Source organism: Eucyclogobius newberryi, unplaced genomic scaffold (assembly GCF_026437365.1).
Source record: "Eucyclogobius newberryi isolate DKJ021-1_F unplaced genomic scaffold, fEucNew1.0.hap1 SCAF_10, whole genome shotgun sequence".
NCBI lineage: Eukaryota > Metazoa > Chordata > Actinopteri > Gobiiformes > Gobiidae > Eucyclogobius > Eucyclogobius newberryi.
In genome coordinates this window covers 23,482,046-23,506,687 of record NW_027315724.1, presented here as the reverse complement: position 1 = coordinate 23,506,687, position 24,642 = coordinate 23,482,046, and the positions used below count along the sequence as shown (strand labels likewise).

Here is a 24,642-nt window from a genome sequence, read left to right as displayed (position 1 = left end):
AAAATCTGGCAACCCTAGAAATATCGCGAGACTAGAAAATTCCTGTACTCGCGCTCACTGAACGCAAACGGGAAAGGATTCGGTCTTCATTCATTGTTACTTCTCACGGTGAGGTTTCTTTTTATAAATGACGTTGCTTTTTGCTGTTTACTATTAATACTCATTTGATGTTCGAGAGGTCGTTCAAACCAAGTAGTTATCTAGAAGTCTGGTTTGTGGCATTCATTCCGTGTAGAAGGGCAGCGTGGCTAATGCTAACAGCTAACCAAACCATTTAGCTTCAGTCCACAGTTGTAAGACGTGTTTTCTTTTGTCATTCACAGGTGGATACAATGACTACTGCAGATGTGCGGCTGAACCACACAATATACATCAACAACTTAAACGAGAAAATTAAGAAAGATGGTATTACTGCCTAAACACGCGTTTTGAACACAAGCAGATAATTGTACCATGTTGTGCATGTGCTCAAATGTTTTCTCTCCTTTTTTCAGAGTTGAAGAAGTCTCTCTACGCCATCTTTTCCCAGTTTGGGCAGATCTTGGACATCCTGGTGGCACGAAACATTAAAATGAAAGGCCAGGCTTTTGTCATATTCAAAGAGGTAAACAGCGCCTCCAACGCTCTCAGGTCGATGCAGGGGTTTCCATTTTATGATAAACCAATGGTAAGAAAATGTTCTGATCTGTTGATGTTTTAAACTTGTGTATGGCTTTAATCAAGGTTGGTTCTTCAACATTGTTGCTTTAGAGAATCCAATATGCTAAACAAGACTCGGACATTATTGCTAAAATGAAGGGAACCTTCGTAGAGCGTGACCGCAAAAAGGAAAAGCTCAAGAAGCCTAAACCAGAAGGCTCCAAGAAGGCGGCTGCAGCCGGCATGGTGGCTGGTGTACCGGCAGCAATGGCTGTAAGTGAAACCTTTCAGTTTGTTCCATTTTTAAGTAGCTTTACTACAGCCTTAACATGCTTGTTTTCAAACCAGGCTCCTCGTATGATGCACATGCCCGGTCAGCCTCCGTACATGCCCCCTCCTGGCATGATGCCTCCTCCTGGAATGGCTCCTGGCCAAATTCCCGGGGCAATTCCTGGTCAGATGATGCCTGGACAAATGCCACAACAGGTATTGTGTATCTTCATACATTTTCTGTTCAAATACTGTTCAGAATCTTGTATTCACAAATTGCTTAATTTCAGGTGTCAGAAAATCCTCCAAATCACATCCTTTTCCTCACCAACCTGCCTGAGGAGACAAATGAACTCATGTTATCCATGCTCTTCAACCAGTCAGTGTTAACTCTTTTGTTGTATTGGTAAGTAGTTTTAAAACTTCCAACCTTCAACTTTACTCCCATTTGTACATGCAGGTTCCCAGGATTCAAGGAGGTGCGTTTGGTCCCAGGTCGCCACGATATTGCCTTTGTGGAGTTCGATAATGAAGTACAGGCTGGGGCTGCACGAGAGGCGTTGCAAGGCTTTAAGATCACTCAATCAAATGCCATGAAGATCTCTTTTGCCAAAAAATGATCCCACAAAACTGACTTATGTTTTTTTTTTTTGCTTTTTTACTATTCACATATTAGAAAATATTTTTGAAGATACCGTGTAAGTATCCACCTGTAAGTATACACCCGTTTCTGTAAGTGGTTTTTTTATTTTATTTTTTAAAAAGCATTGCACCCAGAGTCTGGTTTCCCAGACATTGTACCTGGCGCTTTTTACAAACGACAATTAAAACTGTTTTTCCCAATTTTGTTTGTGCTGAGTTTGATTGTAAAGATCTTGAACCACAATGGTGGGAAATTGATTGAACTGTTTAGAATGGATTTTAAATATATTTAATTTTGAAAACATGTTCACTGATCATTACACTATTTGGTAATAATTTGTTCATACCAGCAGTCACTTAAGCATAGCATCCTTTCCCAGTGTAATGATCCACAGTCTTGTCTATAAAAGCCGTTATCAGGAAGCTAAGTGACACTTCTAAGACGGTGCTCCATGTCCATTATGCTAAATAAACTGTGCCCTCACAACAGTTCATCGCTTCAATTTTGTGCGTTCTGCCATTTCCCATGTCTTACGGCTCTCCTATATTCATTGGGTGTTTACCACTTGCCAGGGTCCTTTGCTTCTGAAGCTTTTCGGAGGAATCCATGTCATCAAAACTCAGCCAAATGGTGTTTCTATTTACCTTTTCAAAAACCGGTTAATATCTCCCCGAAGGGCACTTTGTTTAATCCTGTGTTTGTGTCCATGTGAACGCAATATTTAGTATTGAGGCATAACACTTTTTTTTTTTTAATTAAATGGCCAACTCCCTCTGTGCACTGAGGGGAGCCAATACAATTTCTAATTGGGACACTTGCGGCAGGCCTAGTTAGATGTAGCTTATTGTGTATGCCAGCTTTTTTGATGGGAATATAATGATCGCCTGCATTCTTTTCTTGGCTAACTAATTTGGCAAATTATTCATGATTCGTTTACACATTTAAAGTGGTTAATAGAGACACATACATTTTTGGCTTCTTTCCTTTTCGTAAAAGTACTGTTTTATTACATTTCAACATTGTAGACCAGTACGCTACAGGATTCTTCAATAAAGTGGCCACTAGGTGGTGCCAAACGAGGCTCATGGCTTTTAGGCGCATCACTTTAAACCTTTCTCCAGGTACGCCCCATAATAAGGGCCCCCTTCGAGGAGTGTGTGCGTCAATTGGTTTGCATATAACTTGGGTCGTGTCAGAAGGTCACTGGTCTCTGCTCTATGCAAATGAACTGTAGGCTCCTGAAGAGTCCTCTGTTCTGGGCCGGGGTCAGTACGAAGTGCCAAGCTGTGGAAACACCAGCGGTTGTCAGGGAAGCAACAAGCCATTGATAGACTAGACCGAGGAAGAGGGGCTGGTGCAGAATCTCATTAGACAGGCCGTACATTGTCAAGCGTTACACTTTGGAAAATATGAAGTGTTTCAATTTAACCTACCAAATGGGCTATATTAAGCCTTTAGCCTTAAGCCGTGTCTCTGCATGTTGAAATATACATGGCGTAGGATGTATGTTTTTGCATAAATACATGACAATTAAAATGTTCTTTCAGCATTTGATTTTGTTTTGATGAGCCACCACAGCTTTAAGGCTTGGAACATTCATTTTAGGTGTATAATCAGGGCAAAATGACCTTTAATTATTCAGGCCAATAAGCAGGAAGCCTGAATGCCAACAAAATTACTCGGACCACAATTGGGCCCCCGGACCGTAGATTGAATACCCCTGATTGGCTTGCTATAACAGGCTAACAATAATAATAACGTTTATTGCTGTGCGCTGACGACAAGCCGACTTCACCCAAAACTGCAAAATACTGACTGACAAGCTCTGATGTTGGTTGGGCTCAAGAGGGGACTGAAATCAGATGCCATTATTGTGCAACAACAGGCAGAAGATAAATGGAAAACCAGGAGTATGGACGAAACCCAACAAGAAGTTTATAAAATCCAGTGAGAGGGAGAGAGCGAGAGCAGCCATTTGGACCAGAGGCGGACAGTCTCTGCCTCAGGACACACCCTCTGCTCTCGCGCGCACGCATTGTTTCCCACAGCGGCTCCGCGGCCGCCGCTACATGTCGGATCGGATTGACAAGTGATGGGGCACCGCCGCTCGGATGAGAGGGGTGCAAAGTGAAATAATTCTGCTGCTGGGAACAACTTTGAATAGGGAAAAAGTGGCCTCTTTGTCACGTGTTTTTTCTATTGTGTTCAGACTTCAAGAGAGAGTTGCGCCTGTTAATTGGGATGAGAGTTCAAGTGAAGTGAGCCGCCAGATTGGACCTTTTAAAGCTTCTTACGGCAGGTAGTGGGAGGAATCGCCTTGTGTGTAGTGTAGTATTTATGCCCAAGTGGAAGTAGGGCAGCGCGTGGCTTTGACTGTAAAAAAACCCGCGGGCAAGTGGCTCTCGTTATGTTTTTCCTGAACTGGACGTGATGAAGTGGAGATAAGTGCGGAGAAGATAGCGGACAGCGGAGACGCGCACCACTTGAAGGGATGGAGACGGCAGGAGCGTGCGGTGGAACTCGAATTAGGACTTGTTCTGAAAAAAGGAGCTTAAAATGTACAGTAGATCCAAACATGGGCACGTCGGGCCACAGGGGACACCTCCACCTGCAGCGGACTGTGATGTTCCTGGTTGCGCTCTCGATGCAGCCGCGGGTAAGCCACCGATTATTGTCTATTCCTGGCGCGCACTTACAGCTCCCACGCTGACTTTTGACTGTGCTTAATTTCTGAGCACAGCTGCGTGTTAATGGACTGTGGGGCAAATGCCAAACAGTGGTCCTTTCTTGTCCTCATTCCTGAGTTTCTGTATGGTGCTCTGACCACCTGTTGTTTAAGCCCTCTGGACACCACCCCACACTTACCTGCATGACATATAGCAAGCATGGCAATCATGGTTGGCAATTTCATTTGTTTCTGTTCTCAGTCAAATAGGCAGCGCCAAATTAGACTTTCATTTTACTGGCTATAACTTAAGGTGTTTGATTCATGCATCAAAGCCATTTAAGACCTAAACTCTATTGAGATGTGTACTGCTTCAAGCTGTCAAACAGGCTTGTGATTTTATTTCTTTAACCAATTCTTACAAAGATACTGCCACTTCCCCTGGGGCTCTAAATTGTGGCTGTGTTATTCTCCTAAAACATCCAGGCATCCCCATCCAGGGTGTGGAGTCCAGGGGCACAGTCATATCATCTCTGGGGCGTGTGAATGTGAACAGACTCGCTCTCTTCATGTGTGTCTGTGCTCACTGCAGCCCCTCACAGCTGAAGAACAATACACTCCACTCCCTCTGCTCTCTGTGGAGCTCACCACCGTCAAACAGGCAGGACACCATCCGCTTCTGAATGTGAACATGAGCAAGAATAGCATAAGTCTGCTGCAAAATATATCTTACAATTGTTTTGTCGTTTAGGCTACACATGTGTAATTGACCTACTTGAAATGTATAACCTCACTTGTTTGTGCTGTTTAGTCAAAAAAAATAGTTCACTTAAAGTTCTCAGAGGATATCTTCCTCAATTCCATCACTGCATTGTTCCCAGAGTGAACAGATTTGTAGTTCCTTGTTGCTTGATTATATAGAGGCAATATAGTGTCCCCACAATAATAATAATAAATCAGACCATTTTGACAAAACTCTCCATAAAGGTTTGAAACAGCCGAGATAATCCAATTTATTACAAAACAGATTTATAGCTTATGAATAAAAGAATATAATCTGATTTAGGTTGCTTCAGCTTTTCATACAGAGCCAATCTGGACCGGTCACTTGTGTATCTGGTGTGTGTCTGGTCCGTGTAAGCGCTGAAACACTGGTATGTGGGGAATGGCTTGGGCACACAGTGTAGTAGAGGAAGAAAGGGCCATGCCGAGTGATGAGCGCCACTGTATCTCCATAAGCCTTTTGATGTGGAGTGGGACTTCACCCCTCCCCCATCTACCCCCTCCGCTTTGGGACGGGGGCAAGAGGGGGGCATCCTCCCACAATGAGGCCTGACTTATATTCAGTTCAGCATCTAATCATCTTTGGATATTTACAGTTGATAGAACCAGTGTTTATTTCATAAACGTTTGGGTGTAGCATTCTTAGATTTTTTCCGCGGACGATGAAAATACTGGCAATATTTAGTGTTTGCCATATACAGCACAAAAGCTATTGTTTCCGTGACAGTGACAGACAGTAGCACACACCTGACCTCAGTGGCCTGGGACTCTCTGGGGGCCTTGTTAACTCAAGTCTATGCCACCTCCACCTCATCTTTAAACCAGGAGGATAGTGCCGACAATGTAAGGAAGCTCTGATTGCCATCAACAGAGACAAAATGATCTGTTCACGACACAGAGAAGTGAAAGGAGGAGAGATATGAATGAGTTTCCCCAGGGAAGAAAAATAAGACTGTAATAGACAGAAAGGAAATAGAAAACAAAGAGATGTGCAAGCTATCAGCCAAACCAAGCAAGATGAAATGGTAAAATCTGTCACTCCTTCTTTATTTAGTTTGAAATTGCATTCATCACATGCCACAATGACAGTCTGAAACATAAATGAGATAAATGTAGCTTTTTGGGGTGAAAAATCAAAGCATGGCACTCTATGTATTTGCATGAGACCAAGGAAATAAATATAATGTATATATATATATAATTTTTTGGTGTTGTAACTATGTATTTAAAACATGTTTGGTCTTAAAAACCTTGTACTAAAAAAATGTCTTCTGATTACTACCGATAATGCCAGCTAAAGCCTAAGAGCGCACTAGAAACAGTTTAATGCTAAAAACTACAGATTTAACATATTTAATGGAAATTAGAATCGGTCTAGGTAATAGTGTGATTCAAAGGGAATTTAAAAATTACTCAGTCCAATATTTATTAACAAGTAACTACCAGGGCTTAAAATACTTTGTTTATATAAATAGATTGACAGATAAATGTTCCAAAAACAATAAAACAAGATAGACAAATGTCTGACATGAAAACTATGCTGCTTAACTATAAAGGCTGTTTGACTTGTGATTGCAGTGTATTGGTTTGTGTGTTATGGACATATTAATGATTGTGTTTTTGTTCTCTCAGGCTGTCTTAGCGGTGGGAATGTTCGAGCTTCAGATCCGTCACTTCCAGAATCTCCATGGACTGCTGCATAATGGGGCATGCTGTGACCTGCAAGCCAACGGGGGTCAGCGGTGCTCTTCTCACAGGGATCAATGTGATACCTATTTCCAGGCGTGTCTGAAGGAGTATCAGGCCAGGGTCATTCCAACTGGACCTTGCACATTTGGGACCGGCAGCACGGGGGTCCTGGGTGGCAACTCCCACTCACTTCGCCACCAAAGCCATGGAGCCGAGGACAGCGCTAATGGGCACATTGTCATTCCCTTCAAATACGCCTGGCCGGTGAGTACAGGGGCCGAGTGGGTCATCTCAGTGGTTACCAAGGGAACCAGCTCAGTTTCATGTAAAACATTGTTCTCCAACTATGCAGACACAACAGGGTTTATATTGAGTGTATGAAGATGTTGTGGCCTTTGAGAATTGTTTTAGTAAGGACTTTGAATGATATCAAATGTAGAAACAAGATGACTGACAGTTTTCTATGACGCACAGTTGTGTTACGTCCATTTGACATGATAACCGTGGCCTCAAAGTCAAATAAAGGAATGCCAGTATAGGATACGGTTTTAGTTATAATGTCAAGAGTGACATACATGTTGCAATATTATAATAAATACTTTAAATCTTCTTTTTTTCTCTTTACATTTAAGCTTCTTCAATCTCTCTGCTTTGAGTAGTGGCATTCTTAGAGGGTTTTTGTTCCCCTGTATGTGTGTGTTGTAGCATATATGTTGGCTGATGTCTAAACAATCCTCTTGAAAAAGACAGCGCAATTACTTTTGCCATTATTACAACGGTAGGTGACCGCTGCGAGAGACAGACATTGATTGTTGTTCTGCGTTTAGGGTCTATTTGTTTTTTCATGCAATCTTCTGCAGCTTTTGTGGGAATATATACAGGATATTTATTTGCTTAAGTTTAAGTGGCATTACTATGGCCTTTAAAACATTTTTTGGCCTGTATTTATTTCATATATTTCACTCAGAGCGCTCTCAGCATGGCTTTGTTTTTATTATAAAAGTATTATAATTTATGGACACAATAAGGCCTAATGGCTTAAAGTTGATGCTGTTGTAATAACATTTGGATCCGACCAAACAGTCATTGGGATACACAGAACTGTGCCATTTTGCACTATCGATCTATTCATATTTTGTGTGCACAATGACCTGGAAGTTTGATGCAGTCAAAGTCTCCAAAGAAGTGCAGAGATATGACACTAGCTTGAGCTTTTGCATCTTGACTAGTATCATCCTATTTACCTGTGAGACTCATGTGCCCCAGAGCCAATTATCCTTCCTTATCTTTGTCCTGTTAGCTTTTGTGTGTGCGCTGCATGCATACACACTTTCTTCACACTTGTCCTCTCTGTGAATGATGTGTGTGAGTGTGAGAAAGTTTCTGGTGTCAGAAAGCCTAGCAGTATCAGTTCCAGGGCCGGGCCGGAGTGCCGCTCAGGTCTGAGCTGAGGGGGTCTTGCAGAGAGGGGTGTGGCCTCTTCTGTTTGGACTCAAAGAGCTGCTTTATGCCGGGGCAGGAGAGTGATCCCTGTGCCCCAGGTGAGGGGATGAACAGGTGAACGCTCTCATTATGGGGAAAGGTGAGCTCTGTCCGTTCCGTGGCCTGCCTGTTTGTTTGGCCTCTCTTTCAAAGTATATCTCCACTTATCTCCAAAACAGACAAGCTCTTATGGAAATTTACACATTTGCACTGGGTAAAGTCACAGATGATGTGGTGTTAAAAATGAACAAGCAATATTTTAACTTGGTGCATCTTTCTCTCACCACTCTTTTATTTTTCGGAAAATCTCTTGTCTATAAACTTGCAGTCCAATTACGCCTTTTAAAATGTAGTCCTTTTGAAGTCAAAGCCTCCCAATAAACGCATTTTAATGAAATCACCATAGCACCGTTTGACTATTACTTCTTGTACATACCCAAGTGATTGTGTACTAAACGATGACCCCAAAAACAAAATTGAACCTTGGGAGACCACGGTTTGAGCTTTACCGAGACCTTGTGATTCTGCAGCACTGATTTATACTTCACATCTAGAACAACAAAGGGTTTTTTGTTATGTTACACAGTTTTGGGGTATTTATTTGTGTTCTTTTGGCTTTGTGTTGTAAATCACAGACACACAGTGGTGAGGGATGGTTAGCTTTGGCGCCTCTCTGGAGTGTGGAAAAGATCAAAGGCTTTTAAAACTCTGATGTGTCATGTCATAAAGTCCCTGGTGGTTTCACTGTTGGATGTGTTTGGGTGACAAAAGAGTCTGAGCAGGAGTGGTACAATTCTTGTGATGAATAGAAAGATTTGCTGAATATAAATAGGTGTAGAATTACCCCAATAATTCAATGTAACTAAGATCTCTCTGAGATGCCTTCAGGGATGCTAAAAGTTAAATGACTGTGATCGCGGCTATAGAAAGTGGGTGACATCTCAGCCATTCATAATCTCCAGGTTATGTGCTAAAACTGAATTGCGGTCAGGTTTAGTGCCAGGGGCCAGAAACAGCTGCTTGTGGGAAAAAATATGTACTTTTACCGCACACATGCATACTTTGTAATGTGACTTGTCTATGGTAATTTATTAGACAAAAAATCTCAACATGCACAGTAAGTGTTGAAATATGATTAATTATGTGTTAGACACCATGTTATTCAGTTCATGGGTTTCATAAGCTTTCATTCATTAGACCTCAGGATGGAACGTAAAAAAACATTATTTGCAAAACCATGTTTGCAGCAGCTTTTGAATCAGTGTGCAAATGTTCAACAAAAGATTTACACAACGACCCAAAATACCACTGGATCTCTATTGATAAATTCCTTTATTATTAGTTTCAGAATAATTTTGAATGAACGCTATACATTTAGCATCTTAACATCTCCAGTGACGACAGGGTCTAGATTATTCAGGGTTTCTGCTTCCTGTTTATGGGCATTTTTAATTATCTTGACCATTCAAAAGATACACTATTTTACTTTGAGTTATTAATTACTTTTACAACAGTGCTAATGTGACACTCTAAATGAGATGGTGGCAGGTAAAATAGATATTATAATTAATATGCAGATTTAGTTGGTAATATAGCAAGTTCATCTGTTTTCTATCCAACAACATACAGGATTTGCAATTGATTTGCAATTAAAACTTGACCATTTGGCTCTTATTGCTTTGTGTAGCTTGGTTTGTCCATTTGTAGCTTAAGTAAAAAACATTCAGTCGGATTAACATCTGTCTGTGTTTGATCTTAAAACTGCAATAAATTAATTATTAGATTATATCATAAAGGTATTTTTTACATAACTTTATATTTATGACATAGTAAGTACATTTCTATGGTTGCAAAGAATAAATTAGATGTTCTGAACAAAGCATTTTCTCTGCAGCTCTCAGACCTTCAGAGGTCTCTCCTTCAACATGCAAAGTTTGGCTTCATGCAAATCCTTGGATGGAGGTATATTTCCAAAGCAGACGGCCATGACCATCCAAATAGCTTTATATAGATAATAGTAGCTTTATATGAAAGGGAGAGGAAGAAGCTGGACAAGGTTATCAAGAAGTCCAGCTTCGTCCTGGGCTGTGCTCTGGACTCAGGAGGTGGGGGACTGAAGGGTCCTGGCTAAAATCACATTTATGCTGGACCATGAGTCTCACCCCCTGCAGGACTCTGTCTGCTCTGGAGAGCAGCTTCAGTGACAAGACTGTGTGAAGGAGAAGTTTCACAGGTCTTTCCGTCTGCTGTCAGACTCTACAACACTGTTGGCCCTGAACATGTGTCATTCAGCTTTTATAATCATGTGCAATACTGTTATACTCATGTGCAATACTGTTACACTCATGTAATACTGTGACACAATGTCAAACATCCCTGGTGCAATATTTTCTGTCCATATAACAGCTGTAAATAAGAGTGTTATTATTAAGATTATAAGAGTTATCTGTTTTTATTATTTTTTATACTTCTGTGCCAAATCTCTGTTGCAACACTGAAATTTCCCCATTGTGGGACAAATAAAGGTTATCTTATCTTATAAATTCTCATTATGCTTATTTTACACAAAGATTATTGCAGCTTATTTGACCTCCACACACGATAGAGAAACCTGTGCATTCCTGTAGCGTGGGAGGCGCGCAGTGAAGTCAGTGAAGGGAAGAGGAGAGCATAGTTGTATCTTTCTTTCCCTTGCCGTTTGTCCTCTCCTAGTCTTTTGTCTGGTAATTGACTCACCTATGCAGTCCCACATTCCTGTCTGATAATACTACACATACATAGGCAGCCAATACTTAACCATTTCCCTTCAGATTATAGTTGAAAGCTGGAGCCAATACATGCACGTAAAATACAAAGCAGGTTAATTCCACAGAGGATTTGGCGCTCGTGTTTTGTGGAGATAAGTTCATAACTCGAGGGTAAACGTCTCAAGGGATGCGTCTTTTAATTATTTAATTTGTGTGCAAATTGGATTTAGAGTGGAAGTCTATTTAACGGCGAGAAAAGAGAAAAGAATAATGATTTACATGACATTACAGAGTCTGTAGATGTATGTGCCCTTGAATAGTCTTTATAGGTAGATAGACAGCAGACACTGATGTAATCATAGGAAATAATTTTGGTGCATGATATCAATGTCATTCTCACATTTGTGGTCCCATTCATTGAGGTTTTTTATTATTTTTTTAGAAGCCTGGCATACGTGTGCTGTGCCTTAACCACTGGAGCACCGGGCGGCACCTGTTCATTGGTTTTATACTTACATCATTGAGGTCTCATTCACACAGTAATCCCACAGTCCAGTCTATTCTCAGATGTTGTTTACCAGCTCTGCAAAGCAGGTGTGGACGCATATTTAAATAGTCATAGGTCCCTGTGCGATAATATGTTTATCACGAAAAGGATATTGTTTTTAAACCGTTATAGCACCAAACACAATACCCAACCACATAATAATATGTCTGCACTTAACAATAACTCAATTTATTTTAGTTTTTTTTGCAACAAAACCACGAAAGGAATTTAGTCACAACTTCCTTTGTCTGCCACATTTCTTAAGAAAGTATTTGCATACACAACCAGAAATATTTCCCACCAACAATTAGAATAATGCAAATCATTTTTCTTTCACCCATTAAATCCCATGTAAATGTGGTTGTATTTAGCATAGTCAGTTGTCAGACGTCCTCTCAGATTTGCCGCGCTTCAGTCCATGAGCATTTGTCACACACACTGTCTGTAGACGCTCAAGAAAATGACTCCAAACATCTTTCCTTCTGATACGCAGTTTTTGCAAAATATTGAGAATACAATACGGTTCTTTTTATGTTTAATATGTTTAAAATAAACTATAAATATTACAATTATATTTATTTATATATTTTTTTAATATATGGCTCTTTCCACAGTTCTGTGCTGGTGTAGCGTATAGCAGCACATTTAAATCACACTGAGATTCAGAACTGTATAATTTATTTTGAAATTAGTCAGTCCATATTCCATTTACCTGCTTATGCATAATTCATTTCCTATAAAGGCAAACATATTTCCATGCCTTTAATTAACTACAACTTCCTGCTTTTGTTGTTGTCCATATCCAGTGCTGGACATAATCATAGTCCCTTTTTGGACAGTACTAGTATCCTAGTACTAGTATCCAAGCCTTAATAGTTGTAATTTTATTTTATAAGTTTGAAATTCCAATGAATGGTAAACGTTTAACATAAAGGCCTTTTGAGTATCTATTTATCTTGCATATTTGTTTAATACTTTTTAATTCTACTGCTGACGTTGTTGTATCTTGCAGTTGCTAATTCATTTTAAGGGGGATATTTATAAATAGTTTGGTTTCAAAAACAGATAAGGCTACAGCTCTCAAGAGACGCCGTTTCACTTTCTGCACATGTAGAGCATGTATTGGCTAGACAAGGTAATTTCCTGTGGAAGTCGAGGGGAAGAGGAGGAGGTGTGGCTGGTAGAGGCCCCTTGGACTGGGTTGGGAAGGTTGCAGATTAATGCTCACAGGGTTAATGTCAATATACACTGGAGATAAGCAACAATGAAGAACAAGAAGAAGGTGGTTTGTGCAGAGAAAGGGTGATGGAATCCCAGGTGCTTGAGTGAGGGACTGCGTCATGGCGGCCTCATTCTGATGTTTTTAGAGTTGGAGCACGTCCAGTGAGTGGTTAAAAAGCTTGGTATTATTGATACTACTTGTGGTTACAATAGTATCAACCAATTCAAAACTCTCTCTCTCTGTCCCACCATCCAAAGACATGCTTATGTAGACTGAATGTTGTCATTCATGTCAGATCTAGCCATTTTAGGAATCTTTTGTTGTTAAGTTTCCCAATTTCTGGCAAGAATTAATGAAAAAGATGAATCAGAAGGAGTACTTTTTCACGCTCTTCAGTCTGTTTGGTTTAAGGGACACATAGTATGTCACTTTGAGCCAATTAACCTTGTCCAATGGTGCATGTGCAGGGGCCGCTCTGAGACAGTGATGGTCTGAGGTAGGACCGTGACAGAGGGAGTCATGGAGGAGAAAAAGATAAGTCTCATCCCAATTAAGTCTCAATTGAAGAGACATTTAATTACCCAGCCGGAGCCGTGGAGTGGTGGGCCTTATAGACAGCACATCAGGGGTCCACCCTTTGTCTAATAATGAGAGCGCACATCACGGGGCTGGGAGATGTCAGGAGCTGAAGATCTACCAAGACCTTTAAAATTCAAAAAGTCATTTTTTGAGTCAACTATCCAGTTTGCCATAACAATAAAAAACATTTACGGGTTAGGGTTAGAATCCTCCCTCTGGGGCCAGGACTCTGCTGAAAAAGAGATTTTCCTGGTTAAATAAAGGTCAATAAATACATTATTAAATGATTAAAATGGTGCAGGAGTCCTCCTCTGGCAGCTGAATATTGTCTTTTATTTTTTGTTTCATTTCTATTTGGTTCTTCTTTCTTTCAATCAGATTGACTGCATGCACTTATTTTGATTTGATGTAAACTAGGTTCCTGTCCTTTGCATGATAATGACAGTGTTACTGTGGTTACCTGCCTCCACTCCACATTTGTAGTTCAGGTGTGAGCCGCAGCTGCTGTCATGACAACTGTTTACACACTACATTTGTGTAGAACATCTGTTTGTATTAAAGAGGAAGTAATTACCTTTGCTTTCTGGTTTTAGATGGGGTGTACTAACATGATACTGATACTGAATGCCAACTGTTGTTTTGTTACAGAAGTGAAAAGATTATGTGTCAGCCTCGAATATTGTCTCTTACTTGACATAAACTGACACAGGAACAATTCAAAATTATTTGTTTCCAAAGACAAAAAGGATCCAATGCAAAATGAACATCTATGCAAGGAAAACTTAAACAAAAGATTATCTTCTGGACACAACCCTCTGATCCTCGGAATAGATTTCATGTCTGGGAATATTTGTGCGTACATCCTTAAAACAAGAAATGGCCAGATGTAGACTTTTCTTAATTGATAGTTTACAGGCCATACCAGGCAGGCATAAACAGTGATTACAAGTTTATCTTTATGGTGTACATTGTTAAGTGCAATGTACAAATGCAGTGTAATGGTGTGTACCTGTGTGTGATACCGTGTGTGTGACTGTGTGCGCTATAACGAAGGGGAAATTCCTCTGTCAGGGCCGGGAGTTCTTCCTGTCGTAGAGATGTGTTTGTACAGCCAGGCTTTGTCGGGATATCCTACCCTGCCCATGTCTGAGGGAGCAGGGGCATGGCAGGGGGAGGAGGGGGCACCACCGCGGGTAAAGACTCTGTGATTAGGAGCCAGAAGAACAAGGTGCAAGGCTGAAGATGGAAAATCACATGGATTCATTTGGCATCCTAAATGTCTGTACAGTTGGATTAGCACAGTCAACAACTAATCCTCAGGTTTAGTACGTTTACACGGCGCAAAGGCAGACAACCAGGTCAGACGGTCACTGTCTCAAGTCAAATGTTGCTTGCAGTTTACATTCCCTAAATTACCTAAACTAGGCTAAACTTCTATAATATAATACTGTATAATGACTCAATGGGAGATTCACTGTTTTTAAAGTTTATCTCTGAACTTGTGATCCCCAAATGTTGAACCTATTATTATTTGTTAGGGATTTACTACACAAACTACTACTGTTTATGCATGCTGAGAGAAAAGATGTTGAACCTTTTGTCGTTTTTTGTTTCATGTAGATAAACCCAGCAATTACAGAGATACCAATAATAAACCAGGTCAACAAATCTACAATGGGATATTTAAACAGCAAATTCAGCTTTTCAGATTTTATCGCGGGATGTCGGATGAACACAACATATTTCCCCAGTGAATAGTTTTCAAACAGCAGTGTGAAGTGGGCATTATATTGTGCATCATACTTTTTTCCCCATATTTAAGAACAACGATTGCCTTCACTGTTAATTACACCCATTTGTGAGACTGAAGACTGGCACCTGGACAGAGCAGTTATTCTTATTTTAATTGTAAATATGGCATTGAATCGCATCAGTCAAAAAACCCTGTTCTGAATTAGATGGTGCTCATTCTGTTCCACAAAAGCAGATGTTTTATCTTCACAAAATATTTCTAAACAATTATAAGTCTATTCATCCAATGTACAGGTTAACTTATGAAGTACATGAATGATGCGTCCAAATACCCAAATAATCATTAAACTATCATTACATTTCTTCATAATCGATCAGGCCTAACCGGCACAATAAGATGCTACACTTTTTTGATGCTAGAAACTGCAACTAAATCTGTACACATTACACCTATTAATTTTAGCGTTTTTGCTTATCTTATTCCGCAAATGAAGAAGCCACAGCACACTGGCACAAAGAAGAGGATTCTCCTATTTCTTTGTTGAGAGTTGTAGGCCTTTACTCTTTTAATTGAATCAATTAATTGGTCAATAGTGTCTTGGTCGACCACGATTTTAATTTATCCACTAATAATTTGATAAGGATTTGCAAGGACATGCACAGATTGCATAAGTCATAGATTGAACTAGTTTGAGATTTTGGAATGTAATGTAAATATAATATAATGTGCATTTTCCCACATAAATACACAGTTTACTTGTACTTTTCAATATAAAAGTTAAGTTCTTATTGAGTGAATGTGTTCTTGTGAGTACTCTTTGGGTCAATCACATGGAAAAATCCTCGCGATATCATAATAACTTTAAGAGCTTCTTTCAGTGCCATGCCTTTCCCCTCTTTTAGTCGATTAAAAGTCTTGTCTTTAATCGACACAGAATTGATTCCGGGGATATTTAAACAGCAAATTCAGGGTTAGGGTTAGGGTGGGTTAGGGTTAGGGTTAGAGTGTTGATTCCCTACTTAGTTGTTGTTACGTATCCTTAGTCTAACGGGATTTCTTTAATTGAAAACGCTACAGAATTATTTGTTTAGGTTGGCTGTGTCCAAACCAATCTCTCACGCACACATACATTACACAAACTACACACACTCTCTCATCCACACACCTTTCCCATTATGTCATTTCCTGGCTGTCATCACTGCCCCAAATGGCCGGGCCTAAATAACACGGGAATGCTGTTGGCTCCTGTGTGAGGCTAAAAAACGTCACCTCCAGCTCTGACCATGATCTTATCGCCGTGCGCCTTTATTCTTTCTCCTCGTGCAGGTCAAGTCTCTGCATCAGGACGTACTGTCGCCATGGCATCATCACACTCAGGAGTCAGTCTTTGTTACACCGTGGTTATTTCATGTTTTGGGATCGTAGCTTGGAAACCAGAATTGACCCTACACAGTTTATGCACTCTTCCTCTGTCAACGTGCCAATAATAGACAAAGATGAAGCATAATCTACTAAGGAAGTGAAATTGTGTTGGCAGGAGGTTGAATAGAACTTGAAAAATATTATGCAAAATCAACTTTCAAGAACTTTTAACCATGTCATACTTGTTTTCCAATCTTATTCACCTACGCAAAGTTCTATTTGGAGTGATTCATGCATGTTTGTAAAGTATATCTGCCTGCATAAAAGTCATTGCTCTGAATATTTCCCTTTTCACTGATCCCACAAACACAACCATTCTTTTTCTTTATTTGTTGGTTTTGTACGTGTAGGATTTAGCAGCGTTGCACAGACATTACGGCAACGATGGAACAAGACCCGATGCGTTAAGATCACAATACAAACATACAAACATGAAATTAATTATCAAATGTAAGAGAAGAGTGCAGATAGAATCATTTTCTAAACAGAACTGTTTTGAACCTAGATTTGAACATTTGAATAATTATCCACGCCATATATTATCTATACTGATAATATGTCTTCAAGAATTCTTTTACATGTCCACTAATTATAGTTCAGCTCGATATATTGGGAAAACACTATATGACACTATATGACACATCAATACACTTTGATAGTGCTATTTTCTACTTATTATTTTTCCTCCAGACGCACTCCCCTTTATTCATCCAAACTAAACAGGCACAAAGAGCAATTTTCCCCCCAAATTCATTCCTTGAACATTGGTGATTTGTGTTATGTACTGATGATTTGCAATTAACTCTAGCTCATTTTGAGCAAAGCTATAATAATATTAATAATGTGATGTGGTTAGTTTTTGGAGCGTGAAATGTCTTTCAACTCGGTGCTAATTACTTATGTGTATTTTTAGAACATACTTTTGTGCGTGGGCCGCCAGTCGCCCACCAGCTGAGCGCTCATCTGTATAAAACTAAAGGCTCTGCTTGAACAGCATGTTTATACTTCCCGGTTTGAGCTGCAACAATCTTTTCCTCATTTGTCGTTTTCCAGCATCGCTAAATGAAATGTTCCGCTGTGCTGTAGTAACTGTTTCCGCGCTGTACTTGATGTGGGAGTTGAAAGAGGTGCGTGGAGCCTGCAGTGTGACAGAGCGACCTGCTGTCTTCTGGCCTTAATGAACTGATGGTGAACTCAGAGCGGCGCATCTCATTACCATTAATACTTCTCTCTGCTGCGTGTGGGTGTGCGTTCCTCCACTGCCTCCGTATCCTCTATTCTTATCGCCGTGTGTTGTTTTAATCTAGTGCATTAGGTGTGTATCTTACCATCCTTTTGTTTCACCTCACTTTGACCTGCTGTCAGTCTGCATCATGTCTAAAAACTCAGACAAGCCCCAGGGCTCCTGCTAATCAATGGCTTAGCCTTAGTCTGTTTGTCTGTCTAGTTAGTTTTTTACATGTATGCCTCATGTTTCTAATGCAGTAGCAGCAATATTATCAAGCTGTAATCACTGCAACTTCTCGTATGTCCTGTTTCCATGAAAACAACTTTTCATTCCAGGAAACATTTTCATCATCATCATAGCTATAGCGGTAGAAAATATATTGGGTTGTGGATAATATTGTGACTGCTAAATTGAAATATCAAGTATAGTAAAAACATACAACAAAAAAGCTGACTACAAATCAAGAAGTTACTATACTATGAGAGATGATGGTGATATTTTGGAACTTTTGTGATTTGATTTGCAGATATTTCAGATTTTTCTGATAATTCAACTAATGAATTGAATTCAACTAATTGATTTAAAGGCATGCTTTAACACATTTCTGTTGAATTGACATAATATTGTCTTATTGTATAATATATTGTATTATCGTATAATAGTCCAAAGATATTAATATTAATACCGCCCACCTTAATCAAAGCGCAATAACGTTGGAAGACATATTTTTCTTGAAAAAAACGATATAACATTTAATTATTATTTTTTTTATTTTAAAACACAACAGGAACACAAGGGGTTTGAACAATTCAATTAAAACCTCAAACATGTTTTATGGACATGTTTATTTTGCTTATGCTTCAAAGGCCATCTTAGTGAATGCATGCATATTTTTCATCATTGGCTCTGTTGGAAGTGTGTCCTGAAAGGTTTTGAAAATGATTGATCCTGTCACTGCAGCAAAATGGTATTGAGTTGAACAAAATCTCCCTCCACTTTCCTGAGCAAACGCCTTACTCAGGACTTTCTGACACTCCAATTTTCTCTGGTGCAACATTTTACACTTTTACTGCAGTAGCCCCTCATCTTCTCATTCACACCTCTTACTCAGCCACAGGCCAAACTCCAGCATCTCTTCTGACCATCACACTGCGCACCTATACACTGCTCCTCCTCCTCCCACTCGGGCCCTCAGGCTCCGCTGTCAGAGCGTAGGCGCGCAGACGTGACTGCACATCTCTGCGGCCCTTTAGGTGGAGAGCAACATGCATGTGGAAGGCGGCAGATTTGCATGGTTCTTCCCGATTTGTTTCTCAAAGGGTAGAGATAAAGACATGCGCCGTACAAAATAAAAGAAAGCCCAAAACCTTGTGGGGAAGGCATTAGTTTGAATTATTCACGTACAAATATATGTCTTTATCGCTGTTGTTTGTCTGATCTCAAAGTCATCTTCAGAGATAGTCAGCTCTTAACCAGGAAAGGAGAATAGGAGGACAGTACTTAAATGTAGACGTGATAAGAATGGAGGGTGTTTTTTCTTTTAAGCAACAGGAAAATATCAGCCATGTATTTATGATAATATGAATTGATATAAGGCTGGGAATTGCCTTGTACCACACGATCCAATATGTGTCTCGATACAGGGTCCATGATGCAATACATATTCTGATACTCGAAGTTTGATACATTAAAACAATGTTAAATGTTTACTTAATTTATGTTTTTTTTAATATGCATCCATCTATCTATCTATCTAATATATCTAAATGCATTAAAATGACATGTTCACAAAGCAATCACAATAGCTTTTCCGCCCAGAAGATTCAGCCGTAACACTGGAGACAATGACTGTATATGTAATGTAAAGTAAAATGTGTATTGCAGAGATGTTTGTCACTGTATGTTTGCATATTAATATTTTGAACACAGCCCTAAATTGATATTGATGCTACTGCTGCTCTGAGATTCTTGGTTAAAAAAAAAAGGAAATGAGACTATTAATAATCGATTTCCTAACTCTTCCCAACCCCAAATGAGAATGTGATCTGATATGAAATAACAATATTGTTCTGCCTCAGTTTATCTATATTTGACAAGGTTTGAAAGGAAATTCAGCCACGTGTGCACCACCCCAAAAGTATTCAAAATATGTAAGTGGAGAAAGTAACATCATCTACACTGTACCTTTGCCTCCATTCCCATGTTACCGCAGTCAAGTGACATCAGCCATTTCCTGTGTCCAACCTGAAGCAGAAATGAAACTCTAGACTTGTGTTTAGGTGAGTTATGTCAGAGCCTTTTCTAATAACTGAGATCACGTTCCCTTTCACAGGAGGGGGAGAGTTACTTTTCTGTTGTGAGCTGTGATTGAGGTTGAGGTTAGCTGCAAGCATTATGACTGTGTGTCAATAGAGGCCCTTTGATTACATACGTTGTGCTCAGTGCCGCTGTAACTCAATCTATCCATTCATGTTCCCCCTAAATGTGATGCTTGAACCGACTTTTATTTGTTCTGGTGTAGTTAACAGTAGTCAGTGGTGGAAACTAACAACGTAGAATAAGTACATGTACAAGTACATTTTCTGTATTAGTTGCTTTTACAGTGGATAATGTATCTTTTACTTCACTATATTTTAGACCAAGTATTTTTTAGCACATTTTGAGCACAAATGTTTATGTCAAATTCACAAAAAAATAAGAAACTGATTGGAAATTACCATTGCTGACACGAGATCTGCACAATTCTTTATCAAAATCACCACATGATTAAACACTTTAATAGTTCTCAAAATCTGTGTGAAATACTTTTACTGTTTACACTTAAAGTATATTTTTAAACAGGTACTTCGATGTGATACTTTTACTGCAAAATTAAGCACTTCTTCCACCACTTACTGTAATGTACTGTTAATTCCTATTTATTCTCCTGGTCACATTAAAACATATGTTACAAAAATGTGTCTACATATACATTTATTGTCCTCTTACTCCTGCTCTTAATGTGGAATGCATTACACGTTGTACATTCTCATATAAAAGAACCAATAAAATGAAATGAAATGGTGTGTGTTAGTGTTTTCAGACATACCGTTAACATCTGTATTTGACATTTCCTTTTTGTCTTTTCCCACAGAAATCTTTCTCCTTGGTCTTGGAAGCGCTGGACTTTGACAATGACACAACTGAATCATCAGAATCAGGTACATTAAGAACAAAGTACTGTACATAAGTGTGTCTTCATCTGTGTTCTAACTACTTTTGGTTACTAGTTTAAGCAGTAAGTATTTATTGTTAGTCACTTATTCGATTGTCTACAGCTCATATATTATTGTACCACAAAAAAAAAAATCTTTATAGCGCAAATAACACACAATAACTCTTGAGCCTCAAAAATATTGTCCCATTTATCATACATTAAACAATAAGGCGATTATTGTCCTTATTGTGATGCCGCTTGTTTTAAATGTAATGTTTGAAACTAGCTAAGATCTTTCAATTATAATGCAGTTTATTGATTGAGTTGTATATCACACGAAGCAAGGACATGTTTTAAACCACGAGACATAAGAACGTTTTCCAGCCTAAACATTAAACTCTAAGTAACAGCATTTCGCCCACAAATGTTCAGTTTTTTTTGTTGTTCACTTGCGGTTTAAACTCCTTGAATCTCTGCTGCCTCCGTGGCCGTGATGAGTTCAGGGGTCTTTAAACCTGACCCTTTAATTTCCTGCTCGTCTCGTTGTTGTTTCTTGTCTTGATCGGCTAAAGCTCTGTGACCGACACTGTGAGCCTCGTGCTATAAGGAGAGTAGACTGAGGCATATCTTTCCTTATTCCTCTAATGTCACTGTTTGATCCTCACAGAGATGCCAGTCTCCTCAAAACCACAGCAGAGATCATGAGAAACGGAGATCGGATTCTTATAACTAGTTCTGCTTTGGTCCTGTTAATGGTCTTGTTAAAGCCCTGCTGGTTTTAAGTTTAGTTTGGGTTGGGACCTGATTTTGTCATGGTTTAGTTCTGGCTTGGACCTGGTTTAACCTGATCTAATCTAATGCAATTTTGCTTATACCTCATGGCCTTGATTTTCAACACCTTTGTGACTCAAGGTGTTGCCTTAAAAAAGCAAAACATTATGAATTGGATGGACTTAATTGAATAGTTTACCATTTTGTCCTGAGCAAAATATATGTATACCCATTTATTATTATGATTATTATTAGTATGGTTATTATTATTAATATTATATTATTTTAATATATACAAATATTTAGTACGGTGGTGTGCCAAGTTTTCTCAAACAAAACAAGTGCAAAACACTGCCCTATAATTCATGTAAACTCCTCAGATAATAAAACTGATCATTTTAATCAAATTTGTCATAAATATCTCAATAATATGACTATCCTGTCAGCTAGACGATATTATGTCAATCCAACAGAAATATGTGAAAATGTGTCTTTGATTGTATTTTTTTAGTTATCAGACAATTAAATTTGTTTTACCGGTACTATAAACGATATACTCCATATTTGTATAGCTCACCTCTACATTAAACTAATTAAACTGTGCATCTCATTTCAATACATTGTTATAATAGCACAATTACACAGAAATATATATATTTTTGCCATATTGTACTACTCCTTCCCTCCGCATCCATTCCTTCTTCACACTTGCCCTCACTGTTTGCGCTCCTGTCTCCACCTGAGCCGCTGACAGGCTGCAGTGGCTGCTCACTGCGGTTGACAGCGTAGCTCATCCCAAACACTGAGTCCATGCAGCACCAGCCTGAATGTACAAGTCCTGCTGTCAATCACAAAGGATTAGCATAATTCCTCTCTACCCTTTCTGAGTCAGTCCCTGGGAATAAGGAAAAATATGACATTCATTTGAGATGGAACTGACCGACCTTCAGTGGGATTTGTTTTAATTAACGCAGCATTTCTCTAGTCAGACACAAAGCAACAACTGAAAATTTACATTTGGTTAAGTTTGGGTGACACATTTTCAAACAGTGACTCATCTCATAATAGGGTAGACATAGAGGTTCCAGGACATCCTCTTTTAGGGCTTGGCGATTCTGACAAAATGTTTTTTATCACCCAATGATAATATTGAGAATATATCATGTCAGAAATAAGGTAAATGTGGCTATAGTTGAGTTTTAGATATTTAGGTATTTAAGTACAAAATATAAATTGTCTGTAAAGCACAAGAGAGTTGAAATATCACAATATACTATACTATACTATACTATACTATACTATATTCTGCGCTTCTGCACACTTCAAAGATTATTCTGCAAGTTTGTTTTATTTACATTTTTAATCTGGTCTTTTTTTTTGCTGATTGACCTGATATTCTAAGTTTGTAAATCTCCACAACAACAACAACAACAACAACAACAACAACAACTGCAATATTAACCAAAATGAGGTTGACTGGCCACCACTAACTGCCTTACTATGTGACTTTTACACATAATAAAGTGTTTCTAGCTTTTCACATTAATTTGCCATTCTTATCACCCACATTTCAAATACCTCTATATCTAGTGAATCAAATCCTACCATGAACAATATTTGTACTGAATGTTTTCTGTGTTTTATTTTGTTGTTTGTTTGAGAGGTTATTGCCAGTACTGATGGCCTGCAGTCGTGTCTGTATTGATGAAACATTTACTGCAGAGGGAGTGGAATTCAATATGATCCTGCTCGTCTGAAACATTTGGTCAACATACCTACACTTTGAGCCTTTGTGCCTCTAAACATGACTGTCATAGCAACACAGCAGACATCAATAAGAGACACATACGCACTTTGCAGCAGCTTTTTAAATTGATTTTGACTGTATGTTGGGTTTAAATACTCTTTCTTTAATATAGGGAGGCAGCTTTTTACTAACATAAGGAAATATAGATGTGATAGCATCTTATGTTACATTCACAAACTCCACTTTTATTGTGAAGCCCTTTTTGCATTAATAGATAGCTTGTACTCACTGCTGCTACTGTGTAAAACCTGAAATCCTGTGGCTTTGTTCAGATGGTCTCTTCTGTAATGTGCCTGCTTATTGTGATGACATTTTGGTTAATCACATTACAGAATGTCTTGACATGGCACACTTTCCCTGACAGCCTTTAAATTGGTGATTTCTATTCTCTTCCTGTCTCTTTTTGTTGCGGGGAAAACGCCGCTTGATTCAAAAGTGTCAAGAATAGAATAGAATAATGGAACCCAGAGTACACGGCGCTGGACTAATGAATGTTTGGAGTGCAGGTGGAACAGGAACAGGGCTGAGCTCTCTTTCCCCTTTGGCCCTGTCCATCACACACAGTCGTATTGTCGTTTATTGTAATTACAGTATGAGCAAGTGCAGTATTCAAACCAAGAATTAAGATTTTTTACTGTCACATCAAACCATGACTTCATTAATTATTTTTGTCCATAGTTAGCCTTGCTTTGTTTGCTCGGTAAATTGGTATTGCATATTAAAAGATGGTCCCACATCATAAAACGATTGTCAGATTTTTTCTACTTTTTCAGTTTTTGCTTCTAATAAATATAATATTCAGAGTTGTAGTACTATTCTATGCACTCGTCTTGTGTTTTAATCAAGTCTATCACACATTGCAGGCCTGACCTCCTGCTCCTACACCTCTGCAGCCGTTTGTGTTCCCACTGCTGTCCCTTAAACACACACACACATACACACACACACACACACACACACACACATACACACACACAGACAGAGCACATTCTCATTGCTTTCTTTGTGTGTTTTAATGTTCGTTGGAGGATTAGTGACTGTGTTGGGAATGAGAACGCCTCTGGGAAATCCCCCCAGGGTCAGAGCCGTGGTGGCCAGAGCTGCCCTGGGCCTCTCATGTCCCCTGGGGTGGAGTATCCTACACATAATGGTGTGTCCGCTTATAAATGATCTTCTGTACTCGACAGTGGCAGCTTTGT

At 39.2% G+C, this 24,642-nt stretch overlaps 2 protein-coding genes across 3 annotated transcripts in view; both read left to right on the top strand.

Moving 5' to 3' along the window:
• On the top strand, nucleotides 1-1,752 carry snrpa (small nuclear ribonucleoprotein polypeptide A). 2 transcript variants are annotated; one of them, XM_072463909.1, is made up of 7 exons: nucleotides 1-108; nucleotides 324-405; nucleotides 495-667; nucleotides 751-912; nucleotides 988-1,125; nucleotides 1,200-1,288; nucleotides 1,370-1,752. In XM_072463909.1, exons 2-7 carry the CDS (start codon nucleotides 333-335, stop codon nucleotides 1,527-1,529), a joined length of 795 nt encoding a protein of 264 aa, XP_072320010.1. In that variant the 5' UTR covers nucleotides 1-108; nucleotides 324-332; the 3' UTR covers nucleotides 1,530-1,752. The 2 variants fall into 2 exon arrangements, with proteins under 2 accessions (XP_072320010.1, XP_072320001.1); XM_072463900.1 differs by having other exon boundaries at nucleotides 751-1,125.
• Nucleotides 1,753-3,572: 1,820 nt separating this feature from the next.
• Nucleotides 3,573-24,642, top strand: part of LOC140378169 (uncharacterized) — a 29,336-nt gene continuing 8,266 nt past the window's right edge. Inside the window, exons 1-3 of the mRNA XM_072463889.1 lie at nucleotides 3,573-4,208; nucleotides 6,633-6,953; nucleotides 20,803-20,869. Coding sequence (XP_072319990.1) covers nucleotides 4,044-4,208; nucleotides 6,633-6,953; nucleotides 20,803-20,869 — 553 coding nt within the window. The 5' untranslated portion in view covers nucleotides 3,573-4,043. The remainder of the gene's footprint in view (nucleotides 4,209-6,632; nucleotides 6,954-20,802; nucleotides 20,870-24,642) is intronic.